General features: G+C 36.3%; 1 protein-coding gene across 1 annotated transcript in view; it reads right to left on the bottom strand.

Annotated features, from left to right (window-relative positions):
• Nucleotides 1–524: 524 nt before the first annotated feature.
• Nucleotides 525–23159, bottom strand: part of LOC149790224 (beclin-1-like) — a 72442-nt gene continuing 49807 nt past the window's right edge. The window contains exons 11-16 of the mRNA XM_089972245.1: nt 22483–22543; nt 21261–21349; nt 13081–13191; nt 8717–8759; nt 5059–5162; nt 525–1176 (exon numbers count right to left, since the gene is read on the bottom strand). Of these exons, the coding sequence (XP_089828371.1) occupies nt 1071–1176; nt 5059–5162; nt 8717–8759; nt 13081–13191; nt 21261–21349; nt 22483–22543 (514 nt within the window). The 3' untranslated portion in view covers nt 525–1070. The remainder of the gene's footprint in view (nt 1177–5058; nt 5163–8716; nt 8760–13080; nt 13192–21260; nt 21350–22482; nt 22544–23159) is intronic.

Here is a 23159-nt window from a genome sequence, read left to right as displayed (position 1 = left end):
CACACTCACAGACACAGCACACTCACAGACACATAGCATACTCATAGACACACAACATACTCAGACACAGAACACACTCATAGACACATAGCACACTCATAAACACATAGCATACTCATAGACACAAAGAACAATCATAGATGCATAGCACACTCATAGACACAAAGTATGCTCACAGACACAGAACAGAACACAAATAGACCCATAACACACACATATGCACAAAACACACAGAGATACAGAAAAGACAAACAACCCATAACACACACAGAGGTGCAGAACAGATATAGACACAGAACACAAACAGACCCATAACACACAGAGACCTATAACAACACACAGACACAGAACACACACATACGCATGTATCACACACAGACACACAGACAATATAACAAGCACAATTTCAACATTCTGACATAAATTATGACTAGCTGCTATTAAATACCATCACAGTAAACATCATCATATTTTGATATATTTTCCTATCAAAATTGTACATGTAAGTAATCAATACAGCAAGGTAAGTGTACATATAGATTTATTCAGATTCTGTATATAATTAGGGCAAATTTTACATAATAACTGTCAATTAGCATGTCTTGCAATGGTCATCCTATTTTCGCAACCTCTGCACACAAAAATCAAAGAAAACATATGCAGGTTAATAGTGCAAGTAAGACAACCTTGAATGTGGGCGAACTTATAAGGTAAGACAACCTTGAATGTGGGCGAACTTATAAGGTAAGACAACCTTGAATGTGAGCTAACTTATAAGGTAAGACAACCTTTAATGTGTGCTAACTTATCAAATGATCATGAGGCAAGTTACAGTTGGCAAAGACTTACTGAAAATTATTCTGTGGGGATGTTGGACATAGCTTTCTCACGAAATCAGTCCAGTGGTAGAATTCAATAGCATTTTGGGTGCATGTCAGTTTTATTGACTTTTAACACCAGTGTTAGTGATGGTAGAACAAGTAGAATAAACAATACTCTACGCCCAAAAATATTTATCAGAAAGAAGCTTCATAATTTCAGTGTTAAAGTGTGTCATGCTTGCTGCTGGATCATTTGTTGGCAAACTGCGAGGAAACCCATGCTAGCCCCCATTTCAGATTGGTCAGCATGAACTTCAGTGCCTTGGTCCACTGCTCCTCTGAATTGAACTGGATTCTGAAGAAACAGAATAACTTGTGTATGAGTGCATACATGTATAGTGCTCACAAATATTTAGTGCTCATTTATGTGTAATGCCCACCAATTTATAGTGTTTACTAATGTAAAAGTTTCTCCAATGTTTAGAGCTCACTAGCGTACAGTGGTGACTGTTTTGTGTCTACACCGAAGTGAGGCTGAGTTACATCTCCTGGGTGTAAGTCTGGACTGGTTAATATAGAGACCATAAGTTGCCCAAGCATCAGGGCCCAAATCTCGGCACCACTGGTAGAGTCCAAAGTAAAGTGGGGGAACAATACAGTTGAACGCCAATGTATAGGCTGATCACCAACATAAAGCTCTCATTAGACAAATGTATGGCACACCCCGAAGCTGTTGAATGTTTAGTGCTAACTAATGTATGACACTCACCATAAAAGCGGATTGTATAGTGCTCACCAAAGCATAATGCTTATCTAAATACAACAAATATGTATACTTAAATTTTCTACTGCATAATTCCAAAGTAAATTAAAATTCTTATTCTTTCTTTTACTTGTGAATCACGTTGAGCTTGATCTGCGGATACATTATGGGATGGCAGATTTATGTCTAACCAGTTCACGGTAAGAGAAGCACAGAGGGGTAAAGTGTGACTGTCTGTGTTTAGTGTGCTACTGATGTCAGCCTCAAGACTGACCACAATGCAGGAAAGTGTGGTTGTGTTCACAGTGCCTTCAATGGCAGCCCCAGGATTAACCACACTGTGTTCACTGTGCCACTGAGGGCAGCTCAAGGATTGACCACAAATGCATGAAAGTATGATTCACAGTTCACTGTGCCATTGATGACAGCCCCTGGATTGACCATAAATGAAGTAAAGTGTGACTGTCTGTGTTCATTGTTCCACTGTTGGCAGCCACTAGATTGATCACAAATGTAGTAAAGTAAAACTGCCTGTGTTCACTATGAAATGGCAAGTTTTGGTGGATGCTTATCAGCTGTCATCATTTAAAACTTACCCACTAACATAATATTTATTGCAGAAGTCTCTGCAATAGGTAGGTAAGTACCCACTAACGTAATATTTATTGTACATATGACTTACCCATCAACATATTATTTATTATACATATGACTTACCCACTAACATAATATTTATTGTACATATGACTTACCCACCTACATAATATTAATTGTATATATGGCTAACCATCAACATAATATTTATTGTACATATGACTTACCCACCTACATAATATTAATTGTACATATGACTTCACTAAACATACAAACATTATACATAAACTTATTGCACAGACAACTTTAGTGAATTTACAAATATTATGCATAAACTAGGTCACGTCTTTACTTAACATGTTCCATATGTACAGTCTTCTGCACTCAAGATAACAGTCATCATGTATGAACTAAGACAGGTCTATACTTAACACATCCCATGTGTACAGTCTTCAGGACTCAGTATACAGTCATCATGTATGAAATAAGTCAGAGATATACTTAACATGTCCTATGCATACAGTCTTCTGGACTCAATATACAGTCATCAGTTATGAACTAAGTTAGGTCTTTACTTAACATGTCCCACTGTATACAGTTTCTGGACTCAATATTCAGTCATCATGTATGAACTAAGTCAGATCTATAATTAACATGTTCCATGTGTACAGTCTTCTTTACTCAAGATACAGTCATCATGTATGAATTAAGATATGACTTAATATTTCTCATTTCACTATTTATAAATAAAAATTAATGTCAACCACATTATACCTGAAATAAAAGCAGGGATGAAAAAATAATTTTATTTCATGTTCAAATTGCTTCATTTTCCTACCAGATATGAAAATAACTTAGCCTGTAATAAAACTCTTACTGAATCATACAGGTATGATGGTAAGTTAGACACATAAAACTTGTATTTTATTATACAGGTATGATGATTAGACACATATAACTGTTATTAAATCATACAGTATGATGGTAAGTTAGACACATATAACTGTTACTGAATCATACAGGTACGATGGTAAGTTAGACACAAATATTTCAGTTAACTCATTAACCCCTGGTACCATATTTATGTAACCGGAGGTAGTAGCCTACTGCCAAGCTCTGTAGCATTATGGTCATGTATGATACACTAAATTGGGTGGTATTATAGAAAGGTTGACAGATGTAGCTCTACAATGATACCAAATAATATGGACGTTTTAGTTGCACAGCAAAATATAGAGGGAAAAACCTAATATTTTGGACCCATTATTTTTCTTCACCCAAAATTCACCCGTGGTTGGAATCTGATTTTGTGTCTGGATTTTAGACTTTTTGGCCCGAGATCTAAGGCAGACTGGTCTGAACTGCACACAGACAGGTGAACTTTTGCAAAAAGTAGGATAAGGTGGGCATTTGGAATAAAGAGTGGTCTTGATATAAAAATGATGGGTCCATCAAGCAAAAAAAAAAAACAAACCCAAAACCACCAAAACTCCAACTTTACCACTCTGCTCATGCGCGAGCAAAGCAACCTATGGAAAATGATGTCTCTAACACAACTAGGCATTAGGCTAATGGAAAATCTGTTGGAAGTCACTGCATTAGGATGTATTCAGAAATAGCCCCCAAAATGTGTTTCCTACTCACATTTCAGGCAAAAATGACAAAAACCTAAAGGGGTTAATGAGTTATTAAGCTTCAAATCTGGAATTTCACTTGCAATTTTATATAACAATTTTATAACTTTTTCTACTTTTATTGAACACAAATGACCTAACATAGTACCAGAAACCAGACCTAAGCTAGTTGGGTCAACTAGTGTTCAAAGGCATATCAGGACATTAATGAATTTTTAGTGATATGGCAATGACAGTATAATGCTTATGGCAGGGACACACCATATAAACCAACCCTGTCTGGTCCGGCAGGATTTGAAACTGGAACTTTTTTAGTTGTGAGACAGGCACTCAATCGCAGCCAAGGTGGTTATATAAAATGAAGGGATCATGCCAAGGTGGTTCCATAAACTGGAGGGATCAATGGAAATACAAAGACAACACTTTACAGCCATTAATCGTATAGTGGCATAAAAAAACAGAACAGGGTAAATTAATCCTTGGTCTGAATTATTGTCATTTATAACAGGTATAGCTGTGAGCCTGACACTAAACGCTGTTCTGTAACTTTTTTGTTGTTGTTGTATGGTTTAACGCCATTTCTCAGCACAAGATAGGCTATACATGGCGGCCAGTATAATTGGTGGAGGAAGAACCCTGGAAAGAACCACCGACCCACGAGAAAGCTACTGGCAGGCTTTCTCATGTACCCACATTAGCCGAGCCTGAGACTCGAACTCACGCAGAGTTGAGATGGCAGTGATCCGTAACAGTGAGCTCTTTAGACCACTCAGCCACTCAGGGCCCCCCTGTTCTGTAACACGACACAGGATTATTTTTGCAGTGATGATGCCTTCTCAAAGACTGACAATGTTTCTATGATGTTTTAATTCAAACTGCTGTTGTTCAGAAATTATTTTGGAAGGATATAACCTTCTATGAATCTTTAATGGCTTTTTATTTTTGCACTAGACTGATTGATGGCAAATATAGTGAAAATTGCCCCAATCAGCTCCCCATGAAAATTGCCCCAATCAGCTCCCCATGAAAATCACCCCAATCAGCTCCCCATGAAAATCGTCCCAATCAGCTCCCCATGTACAGTTAACCCACAATAAGTCCTTATTCATGATTAAGCATTTCCATATTAAAGTTGTAGTAAATACTGCAGCAATGGGCATGAGATGTGCCCAAGTCATGAATGTATGGCACTTGATTAGTTGTCCCAAAATAAAGCATAACATCTTGAAATAATGCTATGACTTACTTCAAGGAGTAGGATGTTCCAGTGCTTGTGTCCTCAATCTTGCCCTTATCCATTTTATATGGTAGACAAAAGCCTGTGTCTCCTTTCTCCACCTCCTCCTTAAACTGAAAGATAGTGAAACACTTGTATAACCAGTGTCATCTTAAGTTAACTGATCATAAGACATCACTGATATGACTAATTTTTTCACATTCTCCTTAAACTGAAAGATGATGCGACACTTATTTAGACTGAGTTACCTTAAGCATATTTGATCACAAGAAATTACTGAAATACATTGCAACACTTATATGGCTAGAGTTATATTAAATGTATCTGATCACATGACATCACCGTAAGATGTTGAGACATTTGTGTATCCAGCTATTTAAATGTTTCTCATCAAATAACACAAATGAAAGTCCTTGTGACACTTATATTGCCAGAGTAATTTTTAATGTATCAGATCACATGATGCCACTGAAAATGTTGAGACATTTGTAAAGCTGGAGTTATCCATCTAATCACATGATATCACTACAAGATACCGAGACACTTGTACAGCTGGAGTTATCTATCTAATCACATGATATCACTACAAGATACCGAGACACTTGTACAGCTGGAGTTATCTATCTAATCACATGATATCACTACAAGTTACTGCGACACTTGTACAGCTGGAGTTACCTATCCAATCACATGATATCACTACAAGTTACTGTGACACTTGTACAGCTGGAGTTATCTATCTAATCACATGATATCACTACAAGATACTGAGACACATGTACAGCTGGCGTTATCTATCTAATCACATGATATCACTACAAATTACTGCGACACTTGTACAGCTGGAGTTATCTATCCAATCACATAATATCACTACAAGTTACTGCGACACTAGTACAGCTGGAGTTACCTATCCAATCACATGATATCACTACAAGTTACTGTGACACTAGTACAGCTGGAGCTATCTATCTAATCACATGATATCACTACTAGTTACTGCGACACTAGTACAGCTGGAGTTACCTATCCAATCACATAATATCACTACAAGTTACTGCGACACTAGTACAGCTGGAGTTACCTATCCAATCACATAATATCACTACAAGTTACTGCGACACTAGTACAGCTGGAGTTACCTATCCAATCACATAATATCACTACAAGTTACTGCGACACTAGTACAGCTGGAGCTATCTATCTAATCACATGATATCACTACAAGTTACTGCGACACTAGTACAGCTGGAGTTACCTATCCAATCACATAATATCACTACAAGTTACTGCGACACTAGTACAGCTGGAGCTATCTATCTAATCACATGATATCACTACAAGTTACTGTGACACTAGTACAGCTGGAGTTACCTATCCAATCACATAATATCACTACAACTTACTGCGACACTAGTACAGCTGGAGCTATCTATCTAATCACATGATATCACTACAAGTTACTGTGACACTAGTACAGCTGGAGTTACCTATCCAATCACATAATATCACTACAACTTACTGCGACACTAGTACAGCTGGAGCTATCTATCTAATCACATGATATCACTACAAGTTACTGTGACACTAGTACAGCTGGAGTTACCTATCCAATCACATAATATCACTACAACTTACTGCGACACTAGTACAGCTGGAGCTATCTATCTAATCACATAATATCACTACAACTTACTGTGACACTAGTACAGCTGGAGTTATCTATCTAATCACATGATATCACTATAAGTTACTGCGACACTAGTACAGCTGGAGTTACCTATCCAGGCACATAATATCACTACAACTTACTGCGACACTAGTACAGCTGGAGTTACCTATCCAATCACATAATATCACTACAAGTTACTGCGACACTAGTACAGCTGGAGCTATCTATCTAATCACATGATATCACTACAAGTTACTGCAACACTTGTACAGCTGGAGTTATCTATCTAATCACAGGATATCACTCCAAGATACTGAGACACTTGTACAGCTGAAGTTATCTATCAAATCACATATCACCCAAGATACTGAGACACTTGTACAGCTGAAGTTATCTATCTAATCACATGATATCACTAAAAGATACTCAGTGACCTGTACAGCTGGAGTTATCTGATTACATGACATCACTGAACATGGGCACAACATCAGCTGAGAGAGTTAGTTGCATAGTATAGAAAGCAGCTTGAAACTAAAGCTAATTTTTACTAAGCATTTTAAACAAAATCTTGTGACATATTCAGCTTCACTTGCATGATTAAACTTGTCGGAATTAATATATATACATTGCAATATGATTTTCAAGGGGGTCATGTGAACCCCCCTAGACATATGCTGCGGGTGCCCATGTTACTGAGAGATACTTAGTCACTTGTATAGCTGGAGTTATCTGATCACATGACATCACTACAAGATATTCAGACACTTGTGCAGCTGGAGTAATTGGGAGTTCTTTAAACAGATGACATTACTGAAAGATACTGAGACACTTGTACAGCTGGAGTTATCGGATCACACGATATTACTGAAAGATACTCAGACACTTGTACAAATGGAGTTATCTAATCACATGACATCACTAGGAGATATTGAGATGCTTGTACAGCTGGAGTTATCGGAATTATCTAATCACATGACATCACAACATGATAATGAGACACTTGTATTGCTGGAGTTATCTAATCACATGACATCACTAGGAGATATTGAGATGCTTGTACAGCTGGAGTTATTGGAATTATCTAATCACATGACATCACAACATGATAATGAGACTTGTATTGCTGGAGTTATCTAATCACAAGACATTACTTATATTATGTTGCATTTTACCTATGTTATAATTTGTTATGACTGACAAGAGAAATATCCCTTTACAACATTATAAAAAGTAAGTAAATCACACTTTGACATCAAAACTATCTATCCACATGTAGCTAAAAAGTATCTTTTCTAAAACAAACCAGCTTCTAAACAGCAATTACTTTAAAAGACTGTGTTTTGTCCAGTGCTTATTTATTGATTTACTTGTTCAACTTAGAACTGAGTAGCAGTCTTGGCCTATAAATACATGTCCACCCCAAGGACACTAGGGTTACTGGGCAACATTCCAGGCCTATAAATACACCCCACCCCAAGGACACTAGGGTTACTGGGCAACATTCCAGGCCTATAAATACACCCCACCCCGAGGACACTAGGGTTACTGGGCAACATTCCAGGCCTATAAATACACCCCACCCAAAGGATACTAGGGTTACTGGGCAACATTCCAGGCCTATAAATACACCCCACCCCAAGGACACTATGATTTGAAAAATAATAAGATAAAAACCCATTACACCAAAATTATGAGATCAAATTTCAAACATTTATCATATTTGAATAGATCAGTCATAGTTAAAGCAGAGGGAACCAAAATGATGAGCATCAATTTTTGTCATTGAATTCACAGGCAAGATTTCTTTTATCTTTCATTTCAGTTGTTAAAAAATCAATGTTTATGTTTTTTGTCTTTCTTAATTTAACATAAATGATTTGTTATGTATATTTAACCTGCATTGTTTGTTAGCTTTATTTTAATTTCTTAAAATTTAATTTCATAAGGCAATAAAGAGGTTTAAAAAATGGTTGCTATTCTCTATTATTCTCTCACCTGCTGAAGGCAATCTAGAAATGCTACCATTGCCTGGTCAAATCTGAAATAAAATTGGTGCAGAACTTTAAAATTTGAGATACATCTATAAATTACACAAGTAAACTGTACATAAAACACCTATTTGTTACCCATGTAAACTGAACAGCAACACATCTTTTTATTACAAAATTAATGTAAACTGTACAGGAAAATACCTACTTATTACACATGAAAACTGTACAGGAAAATACCTACTTTTTACAAATGTAAACTGTACAGGAAAACATCTATTTATTATACATGTAAACTGTACAGGAAAAGACCTACTTATTACACATGTAATCTGTATAAGAAAACATTATTACACATGTAAACTGTACAGGAAAACATTATTACAACAAGTTATGCAAACTGTACAGGAAAATACCTACTTATTACACATGTAATCTGTATAAGAAAACATTATTACACATGTAAACTGTACAGGAAAACATTATTACACAAATTATGCAAACTGTACAGGAAAATACCTATTTATTACACATGAAAACTGTACAGGAAAATACCTACTTATTACACATGAAAACTGTACAGGAAAATACCTACTTATTACAAATGTAAACTGTACAGGAAAACATCTATTTATTATACATGTAAACTGTACAGGAAAAGACCTACTTATTACACATGTAAACTGTACAGGAAAATATTTATCACACATGTAAACTGTACAGCAAACATTATTACACATGTAAACTGGACAAGAAAATACCTACTTATTACACATGTAATGTGTATAAGAAAATATTTTTACACATGTAAACTGTACAGGAAAACATTACACAAGTTATGCAAACTGTACAGGAAAATACCTACTTATTACACATGTAAACTGTAGAACAACACTTCTATTGACAGATATGTTTTCTTCTTACATGTTTAAAATTGTATATAGATAAGAATGTAAATATCAAGTCTATATTACAAGACAATGACATGAATAATCAAGTAGATATTTCAAGAGAATGACACGAATTATCAAGTCAATATTTCAAGACAATGACATTTAATTATCAAGTCAATATTTCAAGACAATGACATTTAATTATCAAGCTAATATTCCAAGACAATGACATGATTATCAAGTCAATATTTCAAGACAATGACATTTAATTATCAAGTCAATATTCCAAAACAATGACATGATTATCAAGTCAATATTTCAAGACAATGAGGTTTAATTATCAAGCCAATATTCCAAGACAATGACATGATTATCAAGTCAATATTTCAAGACAATGAGGTTTAATTATCAAGTCAATATTCCACGACAATGACATGAATTATCAAGTCAATATTCCAAGACAATGACATGATCATCAAGTCAATATTTCAAGACTAATATTTAATTATCAAGTCAAGATTCCAAGACAATGACATGAATTATCAAGTCAATATTTCAAGACAATGACATTTAATTATCAAGTCAATATTTCAAGACAATGACATTTAATTATCAAGTCAATATTCCATGACAATGACATGAATTATCAAGTCAATATTTCAAGACAATGACATTTAATTATCATGTCAATATTTCAAGACAATGACATGATTATCAAGTCAATATTTCACGACAATGACATTTAATTATCAAGTCAATATTTCAAGACAATGACATGATTATCAAGTCAATATTTCAAGACAATGAGGTTTAATTATCAAGTCAATATTTCAAGAATGGGGGATACTTTTGCGATTAGTTTATAAATAAAGAGGTGTAAGGCATAAGTAAAGATATCCCTCAATGAATTGGACTTATATGAACTCCACGTTCATGTGAATCATACAAATTATTTTCATTAAATTTTTTTAGTGAAGATTATAAAAAATATATTATTTGTCTAAAGCAAAAAAAGATTTCTAAATGGGTAAAATGAATTGTATTAAAGTTACCTGAATGACATATTTTTCAATGAAACTTAAAGGCAGTGAAACCAAACAGCTGGAGTTAGCTGTAAGTACCAAGATTACTTTGAACATCAATTATATGCGTACCCTATGTTAAATAGTCCTCAGTGTGGGCACTAGTAGAACATCAAATTATATTCCTGCCCTGTGTTAAATAGTCCTCTGTGTGGGCACCAGTAGAACAGCAAATTATATGCCTGCCTTATGTTAAATAGTCCTCTGTGTGGGCACTAGTAGAACAGCAAATTATATGTCCATATGTTAAATAGTCCTCTGTGTGGGCACTAGTAGAACATCAAATTATATGCCTGCTTTGTGGTAAATAGTCCTCTGTGTGGATACTAGTAGAACATCAAATTATATGCCTGTCCTACGTTAAATAGTCCTCTGTGTGGGCACTAGTAGAACAGCAAATTATATGTCCATATGTTAAATAGTCCCCTGTGTGGGTACAAGCAGAACACCAAATTATATGCCTGCCCTGTGGTAAATAATTCTCTGTATGGGTACTAATGTAACAGCAAATTATACGCCTTTCCTATGTTAAATATTCCTCTGTGTGGGCACTAGTAGAACAGCAAATTATATGTCCATATGTTAAATAGTCCTGTGTGAACACTAGTTGAACAGCAAATTAAATACCTGCCCTAAGTTAAATAGTCCTCTGTGTGGGCACTAGTAGAACAGCAAATTATATGTCCATATTTTAAATAGTCCTGTGTGAACACTAGTTGAACAGCAAATTAAATACCTGCCCTAAGTTAAATAGTCCTCTGTGTGGGCACTAGTAGAACAGCAAATTATTATGTCCATATGTTAAATAGTCCTGTGTGAACACTAGTAGAACAGCAAATTATATACCTGCCCTAAGTTAAATAGTCCTCTGTGTGGGCACTAGTAAAACAGCAAAGTATATGCCTGCCCTGTGTTAAATAGCCTTTTACAAAGGCATTTGAGGTAGAGTTAATGGTATCATGCGTTATTTACTTTTATTTTTTCAGGCACAAATTATTTTGACCAGAGTTCAATAGACTTCTTCCCAAATGCAAGCCGTTAATAAAGTCTAATAACTACAGATGGTAGAGTCACTTGCAGAAAAAGTTTTCTATTTTTAGTCAGTGATCATGACCACTGATATCTGACCCCAAACTGATAGGTTTCTTACTTATTCTATGTGCGAATGATGCACAAAGCATGGTCACTGTTGATGGTAAGGAGCATAATTATTAGTACACCAGTTTTCTTCTTTCAGTCATATTGCCATTTACCACTGATCTTTTTAGTTTAAAACCAAAGTTTCCTTATCCCAGTTGCAAACTATCCAAAAAATCTTTAACTACCGGATGGAGAATAGTCTGATTTGTTGAGTGGAGACTAGATTAGTTAAAGAAAGAATGACAGAGGGACAACATCTTAATTTGTGCTGATTTATGGTGGCCATATATTGTAAATGTGCATGCCACATAATTATTTATATAAATGTGTATGCCCCCACTGCTGTAACACTATGCTGCCTTAAGCTGACCATATAGTTGTTTGTGTAAATGTGTATGCCACATAATTATTTTTATAAATGTGTATGCCCCCACTGCTGTAACACTATGCTGCCTTAAGGTGGCCATATAGTTGTTTGTGTAAATGTGTATGCCACATAATTATTTATATAAATGTGTATGCCACCACTGCTGTAACACCATGCTACCTTAAGGTGGCCATATAATTGTTTGTGTAAATGTGTATGCCACCACTGCTGTGACACCATGCTACCTTAAGGTGGCCATATAATTGTTTGTATAAATGTGTATGCCACATAATTATTTGTATAAATATGTATGCCACCACTGCTGTAACACCATGCTACCTTAAGGTGGCCATTTAATATTTTGTGTAAATGTGTATGCCACCACTGTTGTAGCACCATGCTGTCTTAAGGTGGCTATATAATTGTGTAAATGTATATGCTACCAAAGACGTAACACTAAAAAGTCCACATTCCTAAAATTCAAAATAAAATAATTGCTAAATGGCATGCAAATCTAATGAGGTCCTTTACCTATACAAATTATCATGCATACCAAATTTCACTGGTTCTACAGTTTCCCAGATTTCCAAGGCATATAATATTTAATGAACAATTAAGGTAAAATCCGGTTGTTGGTGGGGAAACTCTAGCAATTAAGGTGACCTTTATGTGACCTTTAGTTGTTCTATATAAATATATAGAGACTGGTACTGAAATTGAAGGTAATAACTGTAAGCATTTCCTTATATGACATATCCAAGGTATGCTGGTCTCTAACATACAAGTTTCATTGTAATTAATTAATTTATTCAAGTGATTGACTAACTGATGAAATCATCAGTTAATGCTATTGTTTCAAACTGAGTTACATCATTTCCTTTTCACTCACTTGGTATCCCAGAAAAATCTAAAGCCTCCAGTCCCATAGAGAGGTAATTCCTTGGCATTTTCTGTCAGGGACTCAATGTAGGAGTTGTTACCATAGGGAACTATACGATACCTGCAAAAAGACATGCAATGTGGTTTAGGATATGTTTAAGTTATATCTGAATGTTTCTGTGACTAACACTTGGTATTTACATCTCAAAACCACAGTAAATGTAGCAATGAACTATGTTTCAAAACCACGGTAAGCATAGCAATGAAATACACCTTGAAACCATGGTAAACGTAGCAATGAACTATGTTTCAAAACCACGGTAAATGTAGCAATGAACTAGATCTCAAAACCACGGTAAATGTAGCAATGAACTACGTCTTGAAACCATGGTGAATGTAGCAATGAACTACATCTCAAAACCACGGTAAATGTAGCAATGAATTTTGTCTTCAAACCACGGTAAATGAAGCAATGAACTACGTCTCAATACTATGGTAAATGTAGCAATGAACTACGTCTCAAAACCACGGTAAATGTAGCAATGAACTATATCTCAAAACCACGGTAAATGTAGCAATGAACTACATCTCAAAACCATGGGAAATGTAGCAATGAACTATATCTCAAAACCACGGTAAATGTAGCAATGAACTACATCTCAAAGCCATGGTAAATGTAACAATGAACTATATCTCGAAACCACGGTAAATGTAGCAATGAACTACATCTCAAAGCCATGGTAAATGTAACAATGAACTACATCTCAAAACCACGGTAAATGTAGCAATGAACTATATCTCAAAACCACGGTAAATGTAGCAATGAACTACATCTCAAAACCAGGTAAATGTAGCAATGAACTATATCTCAAAACCACGGTAAATGTAGCAATGAACTACATCTCAAAGCCATGGTAAATGTAACAATGAACTATGTCTCAAAACCACGGTAAATGTAGCAATGAACTACGTCTCAAAACCACGGTAAATGTAGCAATGAACTAAGTCTCAAAACCACGGTAAATGTAGCAATGAACTACGTCTCAAAGCCATGGTAAATGTAGCAATGAACTATGTCTCAAAACCACGGTAAATGTAGCAATGAACTATGTCTCAAAAATATGGTAAAATGTAGCAATGAACTAAGTCTCAAAACCACGGTAAACGTAGCAATGAACTAAGTCTCAAAACCACGGTAAATGTAACAATGAACTACATCTCAAAACCACGGTAAATGTAGCAATGAACTATGTCTCAAAACCACGGTAAATGTAGCAATGAACTACGTCTCAAAACCACGGTAAATGTAGCAATGAACTATATCTCAAAACCATGGTAAATGTAGCAATGAACTACATCTCAAAACCAGGTAAATGTAGCAATGAACTATATCTCAAAACCACGGTAAATGTAGCAATGAACTACATCTCAAAACCACGGTAAATGTAGCAATGAACTAGATCTCAAAACCACGGTAAATGTAGCAATGAACTACGTCTTGAAACCATGGTGAATGTAGCAATGAACTACATCTCAAAACCACGGTAAATGTAGCAAATATACTATATCTCAAAACCACGGTAAATGTACCAATGAACTACATCTCAAAACCACGGTAAATGTAGCAATGAACTATGTCTCAAAACCACGGTAAATGTAGCAATGAACTACGTCTCAAAACCACGGTAAATGTAGCAATGAACTATATCTCAAAACCACGGTAGATGTACCAATGAACTACATCTCAAAACCACGGTAAATGTAGCAATGAACTATGTCTCAAAACCACGGTAAATGTAGCAATGAACTACGTCTCAAAACCACGGTAAATGTAGCAATGAACTAGATCTCAAAACCACGGTAAATGTAGCAATGAACTATGTCTCAAAACCACGGTAAATGTAGCAATGAACTACGTCTCAAAACCACGGTAAATGTAGCAATGAACTAAGTCTCAAAACCACGGTAAATGTAGCAATGAACTACGTCTCAAAACCACGGTAAATGTAGCAATGAACTAAGTCTCAAAACCACGGTAAACGTAGCAATGAACTAAGTCTCAAAACCACGGTAAACGTAGCAATGAACTAAGTCTCAAAACCATGGTAAATGTAGCAATGAACTAAGTCTCAAAACCATGGTAAATGTAGCAATGAACTAAGTCTCAAAACCATGGTAAACGTAGCAATGAACTAAGTCTCAAAACCATGGTAAATGAAGCAATGAACTAAGTCTCAAAACCATGGCAAATGTAGCAATGAACTAAGTCTCAAAACCACGGTAAATGTAACAATGAACTACGTCTCAAAACCATGGTAAATGTAGCAATGAACTACATCTCAAAACCACGGTAAATGTAGCAATGAACTAAGTCTCAAAACCACGGTAAACGTAGCAATGAACTAAGTCTCAAAACCACGGTAAATGTAGCAATGAACTAAGTCTCAAAACCACGGTAAATGTAGCAATGAACTATGTCTCAAAGCCATGGTAAATGTAACAATGAACTAAGTCTCAAAACCACAGTAAATGTAGCAATGAACTATGTCTCAAAACCACGGTAAATGTAGCAATGAACTACGTCTCAAAACCACGGTAAATGTAGCAATGAACTACATCTCAAAACCACGGTAAATGTAGCAATGAACTACGTCTTGAAACCATGGTGAATGTAGCAATGAACTACATCTCAAAACCACGGTAAATGTAGCAATGAATTTTGTCTTCAAACCACGGTAAATGAAGCAATGAACTACGTCTCAATACTATGGTAAATGTGGCAATGAACTACGTCTCAAAACCACGGTAAATGTAGCAATGAACTATATCTCAAAACCATGGTAAATGTAGCAATGAACTACGTCTCAAAACCATGGTAAATGTAACAATGAACTAAGTCTCAAAACCACGGTAAATGTAGCAATGAACTATGTCTCAAAACCACGGTAAATGTAGCAATGAACTATGTCTCAAAACCACGGTAAATGTAGCAATGAACTAAGTCTCAAAACCACGGTAAATGTAGCAATGAACTATGTCTCAAAACCACGGTAAATGTAGCAATGAACTAAGTCTCAAAACCACGGTAAATGAAGCAATGAACTACGTCTCAAAACCACAGTAAATGTAGCAATGAACTAAGTCTCAAAACCACGGTAAATGTAGCAATGAACTACATCTCAAAACCACGGTAAATGTAGCAATGAACTAGATCTCAAAACCACGGTAAATGTAGCAATGAACTACGTCTTGAAACCATGGTGAATGTAGCAATGAACTACATCTCAAAACCACTGTAAATGTAGCAATGAACTACGTCTCAAAACCATGGTAAATGTAGCAATGAACTAAGTCTCAAAACCACGGTAAACGTAGCAATGAACTATGTCTCAAAACTAAGGTAAATGTAGCAATGAACTACGTCTTGAAACCATGGTGAATGTAGCAATGAACTAAGTCTCAAAACCACGGTAAATGTAGCAATGAACTACATCTCAAAACTATGGTAAATGTAGCAATGAACTACATCTCAAAACCATGGTAAATGTAGCAATGAACTACGTCTCAAAACCACGGTAAATGTAGCAATGAACTATGGCTCAAAACCATGGTAAATGTAGCAATGAACTACATCTCAAAACCACGGTAAATGTAGCAATGAACTACATCTCAAAACCATGGTAAATGTAGCAATGAACTACATCTCAAAACCACAGTAAATGTAGCAATGAACTATGTCTCAAAACTAAGGTAAATGTAGCAATGAACTAAGTCTCAAAACCACGGTAAATGTAGCAATGAACTACATCTCAAAACCACGGTAAATGTAGCAATGAACTAGATCTCAAAACCACGGTAAATGTAGCAATGAACTACGTCTTGAAACCATGGTGAAATGTAGCAATGAACTACATCTCAAAACCACTGTAAATGTAGCAATGAACTACGTCTCAAAACTAAGGTAAATGTAGCAATGAACTAAGTCTCAAAACCACGGTAAATGTAGCAATGAACTACGTCTCAAAACCACTGTAAATGTAGCAATGAACTACATCTCAAAACTATGGTAAATGTAGCAATGAACTACGTCTCAAAACTACAGCAAATGTAGGAATGAACTACATCTCAAAACCATGGTAAATGTAGGAATGAACTACGTCTCAAAACCACGGTAAACGTAGCAATGAACTACATCTCAAAACCACGGTAAATGTAGCAATGAACTACATCTCAAAACCACGGTAAATGTAGCAATGAACTACGTCTCAAAACCACGGTAAATGTAGCAATGAACTACGTCTCAAAACCATGGTAAATGTAGCAATGAACTAAGTCTCAAAACCATGGTAAATGTAGCAATGAACTATGTCTCAATACCATTGTAAATGTAGCAATGAACTACGTCTCAAAACCATGGTAAATGTAGCAATGAACTACGTCTCAAAACCACGGTAAACGTAGCAATGAACTACATCTCAAAACCACGGTAAATGTAGCAATGAACTATGTCTCAAAACCACGGTAAATGTAGCAATGAACTACGTCTCAAAACCACGGTAAATGTAGCAATGAACTATGTCTCAAAACCACGGTAAACGTAGCAATGAACTACATCTCAAAACCACGGTAAATGTAGCAATGAACTATGTCTCAATACCATTGTAAATGTAGCAATGAACTACGTCTCAAAACCATGGTAAATGTAGCAATGAACTACGTCTCAAAACCACGGTAAACGTAGCAATGAACTACATCTCAAAACCACGGTAAATGTAGCAATGAACTATGTCTCAAAACCACAGTAAATGTAGCAATGAACTATGTCTCAAAACCACAGTAAATGTAGCAATGAACTAAGTCTCAAAACCACAGTAAATGTAGCAATGAACTACGTCTCAAAACCATGGTAAATGTAGCAATGAACTACCTAGTATCTTGAAAGCTAAGTGAATAATATAACAAATATTTTTTTAAAAGGGAATGGCCCAGTCAGTGTAGTTAAAGTTCCAAGGTATCCACACCTTTCCTGGATCTGCGGAGGCCTTTCTTTGACACTTTCCTGGATCTGTGAAGGCCTTTCTTGGACACTTTCCTGGATCTGTAGAAGTCTTTCTATGACACTCTCCTGGATCCATGGAGGTCTTTCTATGATACTTTCCTGGATATGTGGAGGTCTTTCTTGGGCACTTTACTGGATCCATGGAGGTCTCTCTACGACACTTTCCTTGATCTGTGGAAATCTTTCTATGATACTTTCTTGGATCTGTGGAGGTCTTTCTATAACACTTTCCTGGATCTGTAGAAATCTTTCTATGAAACTTTCCTGAATCTGTGGAGGTCTTTCTATGACAATTTCTGGGACCTGTGGAGATCTTTCTATGATACTTTTATGAATGTGTGCAGGTCTTTCTATGACACTTTCATGGATCTGTATGTGTGTGTGTGCGTGTGTGTGAGATTTGGATTTTTAACATAGCTTTAACAATTTTTCAGTCATATTGCTACAATGTCTGCAGTGTGGCAGTTTATAGGTTTATAGTAATGTCTAGCACTGGGGCACCATGCTGCAGACATGTAGCATGATGTCCCACCCAGTCACATTATCCTGACACCAGGCTAAACAGTCCTAACACTAACCTCTTAATGCTGAGTGCCAAGCAAGGCAGCTGTTAGTGTCTTTTTTATAAGTCTTTGGTATGACTCTACTGGGGATCAAACCCACTACCTCCCGCATCTATGGCGACGCTCTAACTACTAGGCCACTGGAGAGGTCTCCTGGCTGGATCTGTGGAGGTCTTTCCATGACACTTTCCTGGATATGTGGAGGTCTTTTCTATGACTTTCCTGGCTCTGCAGAGGCCTTTCTATGACACTTTCATGGATCTATCGAGGTCCTTCTATGACACTTTCCTCGATCTGTGGAGGTCTTTCTATGTCACTTTTCTGGATCTGTGGAGGTCTTTCTATGATACTTTCCTTTCCTAGATCTGTGAAAATCTTCACGAAGCCACTCTCTTTTGAAATTTTCATGAAGCTATTCTCTTTTGAAACCTCAAAGTATGATGAGCCTTTAACCCACTTCAGCCATAAAGACGGGGATGTGGGGGTGACATAACATAAAGCCATGAAGACTGAGCTGTAGGGATGACAGCAAACAGTCATGAAGACTGGGCTTTAGGGGTGACATAGCATACAGCCATGAAGACTGGGCTGTAGGGGTGACATGACATACAGCCATGAAGACTGGGCTGTAGGGTGACATGGCATACAACTATGAAGACAGGGCTGTATGGATGACATCATACAGCCATGAAGACTGGGCTGTAGGGGTGACATGGCATACAACCATGAAGACTGGGATGTAGGATGACATGGCATACAACCATGAAGACTTGGCTGTAGGGAAGATATGGCATACAGCCATGAAGACTGGGCTGTAGGGGTGACATAGCATAAAGCAATGAAGAATGGGCTGTATGGATGACATGGCATACAACTATGAAGACAGAGCTGTATGGATGACAGCATAGAGCCATGAAGACTGGGCTGTAACAGTGACATGGCATACAACCATGAAGACTGGGATGTAGGGGTGACATGGCATACAACCATGAAGACTGGGATGTAGGATGACATGGCATACAGCCATGAAGACTGGGCAGTAGGGATGATATGGCATACAACCATGAAGAGTGGACTGTAGGGGGACATAGTATACAGCTGTGAAGACTGTAGGTGGGGACAAAGCATACAGCATAGCCTACAAGCTCAGAGTGACAAGCTTGACTTTTGTGTGCATTTGCATGACAATAAGGAACACAACAAAAAACTCAGATTTAGGAAATACCCCACCCAAAAAGGAAAAAAGGAATATACTGACAATTTCTGCTGAGACTTTCAAAGGATGAAAAAACTTGTTTACTACAATGTTGGTGTTATGTAACCTAATATGTACATGTATGACCAGTGTCATCAACATGTACTTTAATGTGTCCATGTATGTCCCATGTTACTGACACATACCCTAATAATAAATGTCCAATGACTTTGACACATATCTACTACTAAATGTATGTCCAATGTCATTGACACATACCCTAATACTACATGTTATGTCCAGTATCATTGACACATACCCTAATACTATGGATATGTATAATGTCATTGACACATATCCTAATACTCAATGTCCAATGTCACTGACATATACCCTAATACTACATGTTATGTCCAATGTCATTGACACATAGCCTAATACTTCATGTCTAGTGTCATTGACACATACCCTAATACTATGGATATGTATAATGTCATTGACACATATCCTAATACTTAATGTCCAATGTCACTGACACATACCCTGATACTACATGCATGTCCAATGTCACTGACATATACCCTAATACTACATGCATGTCCAATGTCACTTACACATACCCTAATACTACATGTATTTCCAATGTCACTGACACATACCCTAATACTACATGTATTTCCAATATCTTTGACATGTACACTAATATAGATATGAACATAAGCATTCAGAAAAACAAACTATGAATTTGGATAAACCTAACATTTGTATTTATAAGAGTATAAAAATCCCGTGATATATTATAAACAATCTTTGCTGTAGATAAGACCTAAATCACAGCACAATACTTTTTCCATGTCTCAGTTTCATAAGAAGCCAAATAATGCCTTCCTCATATGGAACCTAACCCAAACCCTTCCATGTCTAAACTTCATAAGAAGCCAAACAATGCCTTCCTCATATGGAACCTAACCCCAACCCTTCCATGTCTAAGCTTCTTAAGAAGCCAAACAATGCCTTCCTCATATAGAACCTAACCCTAACCCTTCCATGTCTCAGTTTCACAAGAAGCCAAACAATGCCTTCCTCATATGTAACCTAAATCCAACCCTTCCATGTCTAAGCTTCATAAGAAGCGAAACAATGCCTTCCTCATATGGAACCTAACCCCAACCCTTCCATGTCTAAGCTTCATAAGAAGCCAAACAATGCATTCCTCATATGGAACCTAACCCCAACCCTTCCATGTCTAAGTTTCATAAGAAGCCAAACAATGCCTTCCTCATATGGAATCTAACCCAAACCCTTCTATGTCTCAGTTTCACAAGAAGCCAAACAATGACAAAATAAGGAGATTAGTAAAAGTGTATATTTACCTTTTGAAAGTAAGGTTCATGACCTTAGCTAAGGAGTGCAACATTAATGCTGTCTGACCCCAGGCAGCATTTATTTCATTCCACTCCACCTAAAACAACAAAGAACGGGAGGTAACTAAAATACCTACAGTGAGACCCATATGTATTGGCTGTGAAACTAAAATATGTGGTCTACATTTAAACTGCTTGTAGTAACCCCTTCATTGTTTTGAAATGGCATTTGCAATAATATTTGCACACTATTCAGAATTTATCAGATTTTGTAAAGAAGTACATCAATTTATTCTAATTTTAAAATTAATTTCTTAGAGAATTAATCTTACAAATTAAGAATTTTGAAGTTCAAATACTCATTTTTACTCTACTCTGTGGAAATGAAATCATACACTTAAATTTGCCAAATTATGTCTACATATGAGCAACCTGTAAAAATGAACACGGTAGTCCTAAAAACATGTATTCACCTGTCAACATTTCCTTTTAAATACACGTGTCTTCTGTGTGACCTGAGTCTTATTTTCTGTGTGACTAATTAAGCCTTATTTTCTGTATGACTTATTGTGCCTAATCTTCTGTGTAACTTATGGAGTTTTATTATGACTTACTGAGTCTTACTTTCTGTGTGACTATTGAACTCTGTGCGACTTATTGAGCCTTATTTTCTGTAACTTACTGAGTTGTATTTTATCAGACTTATTGAGCCTTATTTACTGTGTTGCTTTTTAAGTCTCATTTTCTGTGTGACTTGTTGAGCCTTATTTTCTGTATGACTTATTGAGTATTAACTTCAGCATGACTTATTGAGATTTATTTTGACTTGCTGAGTCTTATTTTCTGTGACTTATTGAGCTCTCTGTGACTTATTGAGTCTTACTTTCTGTATGATTTATTGAGTCTTATTTTCTGTGTGACTTAATGAGTCTTATTTTGTGTGTGTGACTTATTGAGTCTTATTTTGTGTGTGACTCATTGAGTCTTATTTTCTGCGTGACTTACTGAGTTTTAAATGCTTGCTTATTGTTTCTTACAAGGAGGGCTAAGCCACTCACAGCACCTGTCTTGGCAGAGTCTTATAAAAATTTTATTCTGTCTTGTTTACTCTTACTTAATAGACACCTATCTGTGATCAGACAGAACATGATGTGACAAGCTGAAACTAGCTCAATGTTTTTTCTTTCCATAGTGCTAATGATCTTAAGAAACAAAAACTTAAATCACTTACAGGAGCGCTAGGTAGTCTCCCAAGTCTGAAGTTATTTATGGTTCCAAAATGACCACTGTGCCTAAAAGAAAAAGCACATTTGATGTTAAATTTTAAATGACACAACCTTACAATGCACCAACTAAAAGAAATTTATCCATGGCTGAAAGAGTGTAATCTCAAGTCTTTTATTAACTGTAATTTAGCTACAAAGGCCTTGTAAGGGCTGTTACGGTAAAACAAACTTGGACCCAGGGAATGTAACCAAGGCCTTGTAAGGGCTGTTCCAGTAAAACAAACTTGGGACCTAGGGAATGTAACCAAGGCCTTGTAAGGGCTGTTCCAGTAAAACAAACTTGGGACCCAGGGAATGTAACCAAGGCCTTGTAAGGGCTGTTCCAGTAAAACAAACTTGGGACCCAGGGAATGCACTTTTAATAATGAGCAGCCATTCATAGATACAGTTTAAAACTTTGTATTATTTGTATATCAACTCTGAACTTTCTATGATTTGTATATGAACTCTGAACTTTGTATTATTTGTATAAGAACTTTGTATCCTTTTTATATGAATTCTTTGAATAAACACAGTACCTCCACATGTATTTTCAAAAAGCTGTCTTTCGTGGCTACCATGTATGATCTATTGAACAGCCCTAATGTTCTTTTTATATACCTACCTAGTACATTAATTTCTG

This window comes from Sinohyriopsis cumingii, chromosome 10 (assembly GCF_028554795.1).
Source record: "Sinohyriopsis cumingii isolate HCF-2022 chromosome 10, ASM2855479v2, whole genome shotgun sequence".
Lineage (NCBI taxonomy): Eukaryota > Metazoa > Mollusca > Bivalvia > Unionida > Unionidae > Sinohyriopsis > Sinohyriopsis cumingii.
Note: the sequence above shows the minus strand (reverse complement) of the source record. Positions and strands in the feature narration are given on the sequence as shown.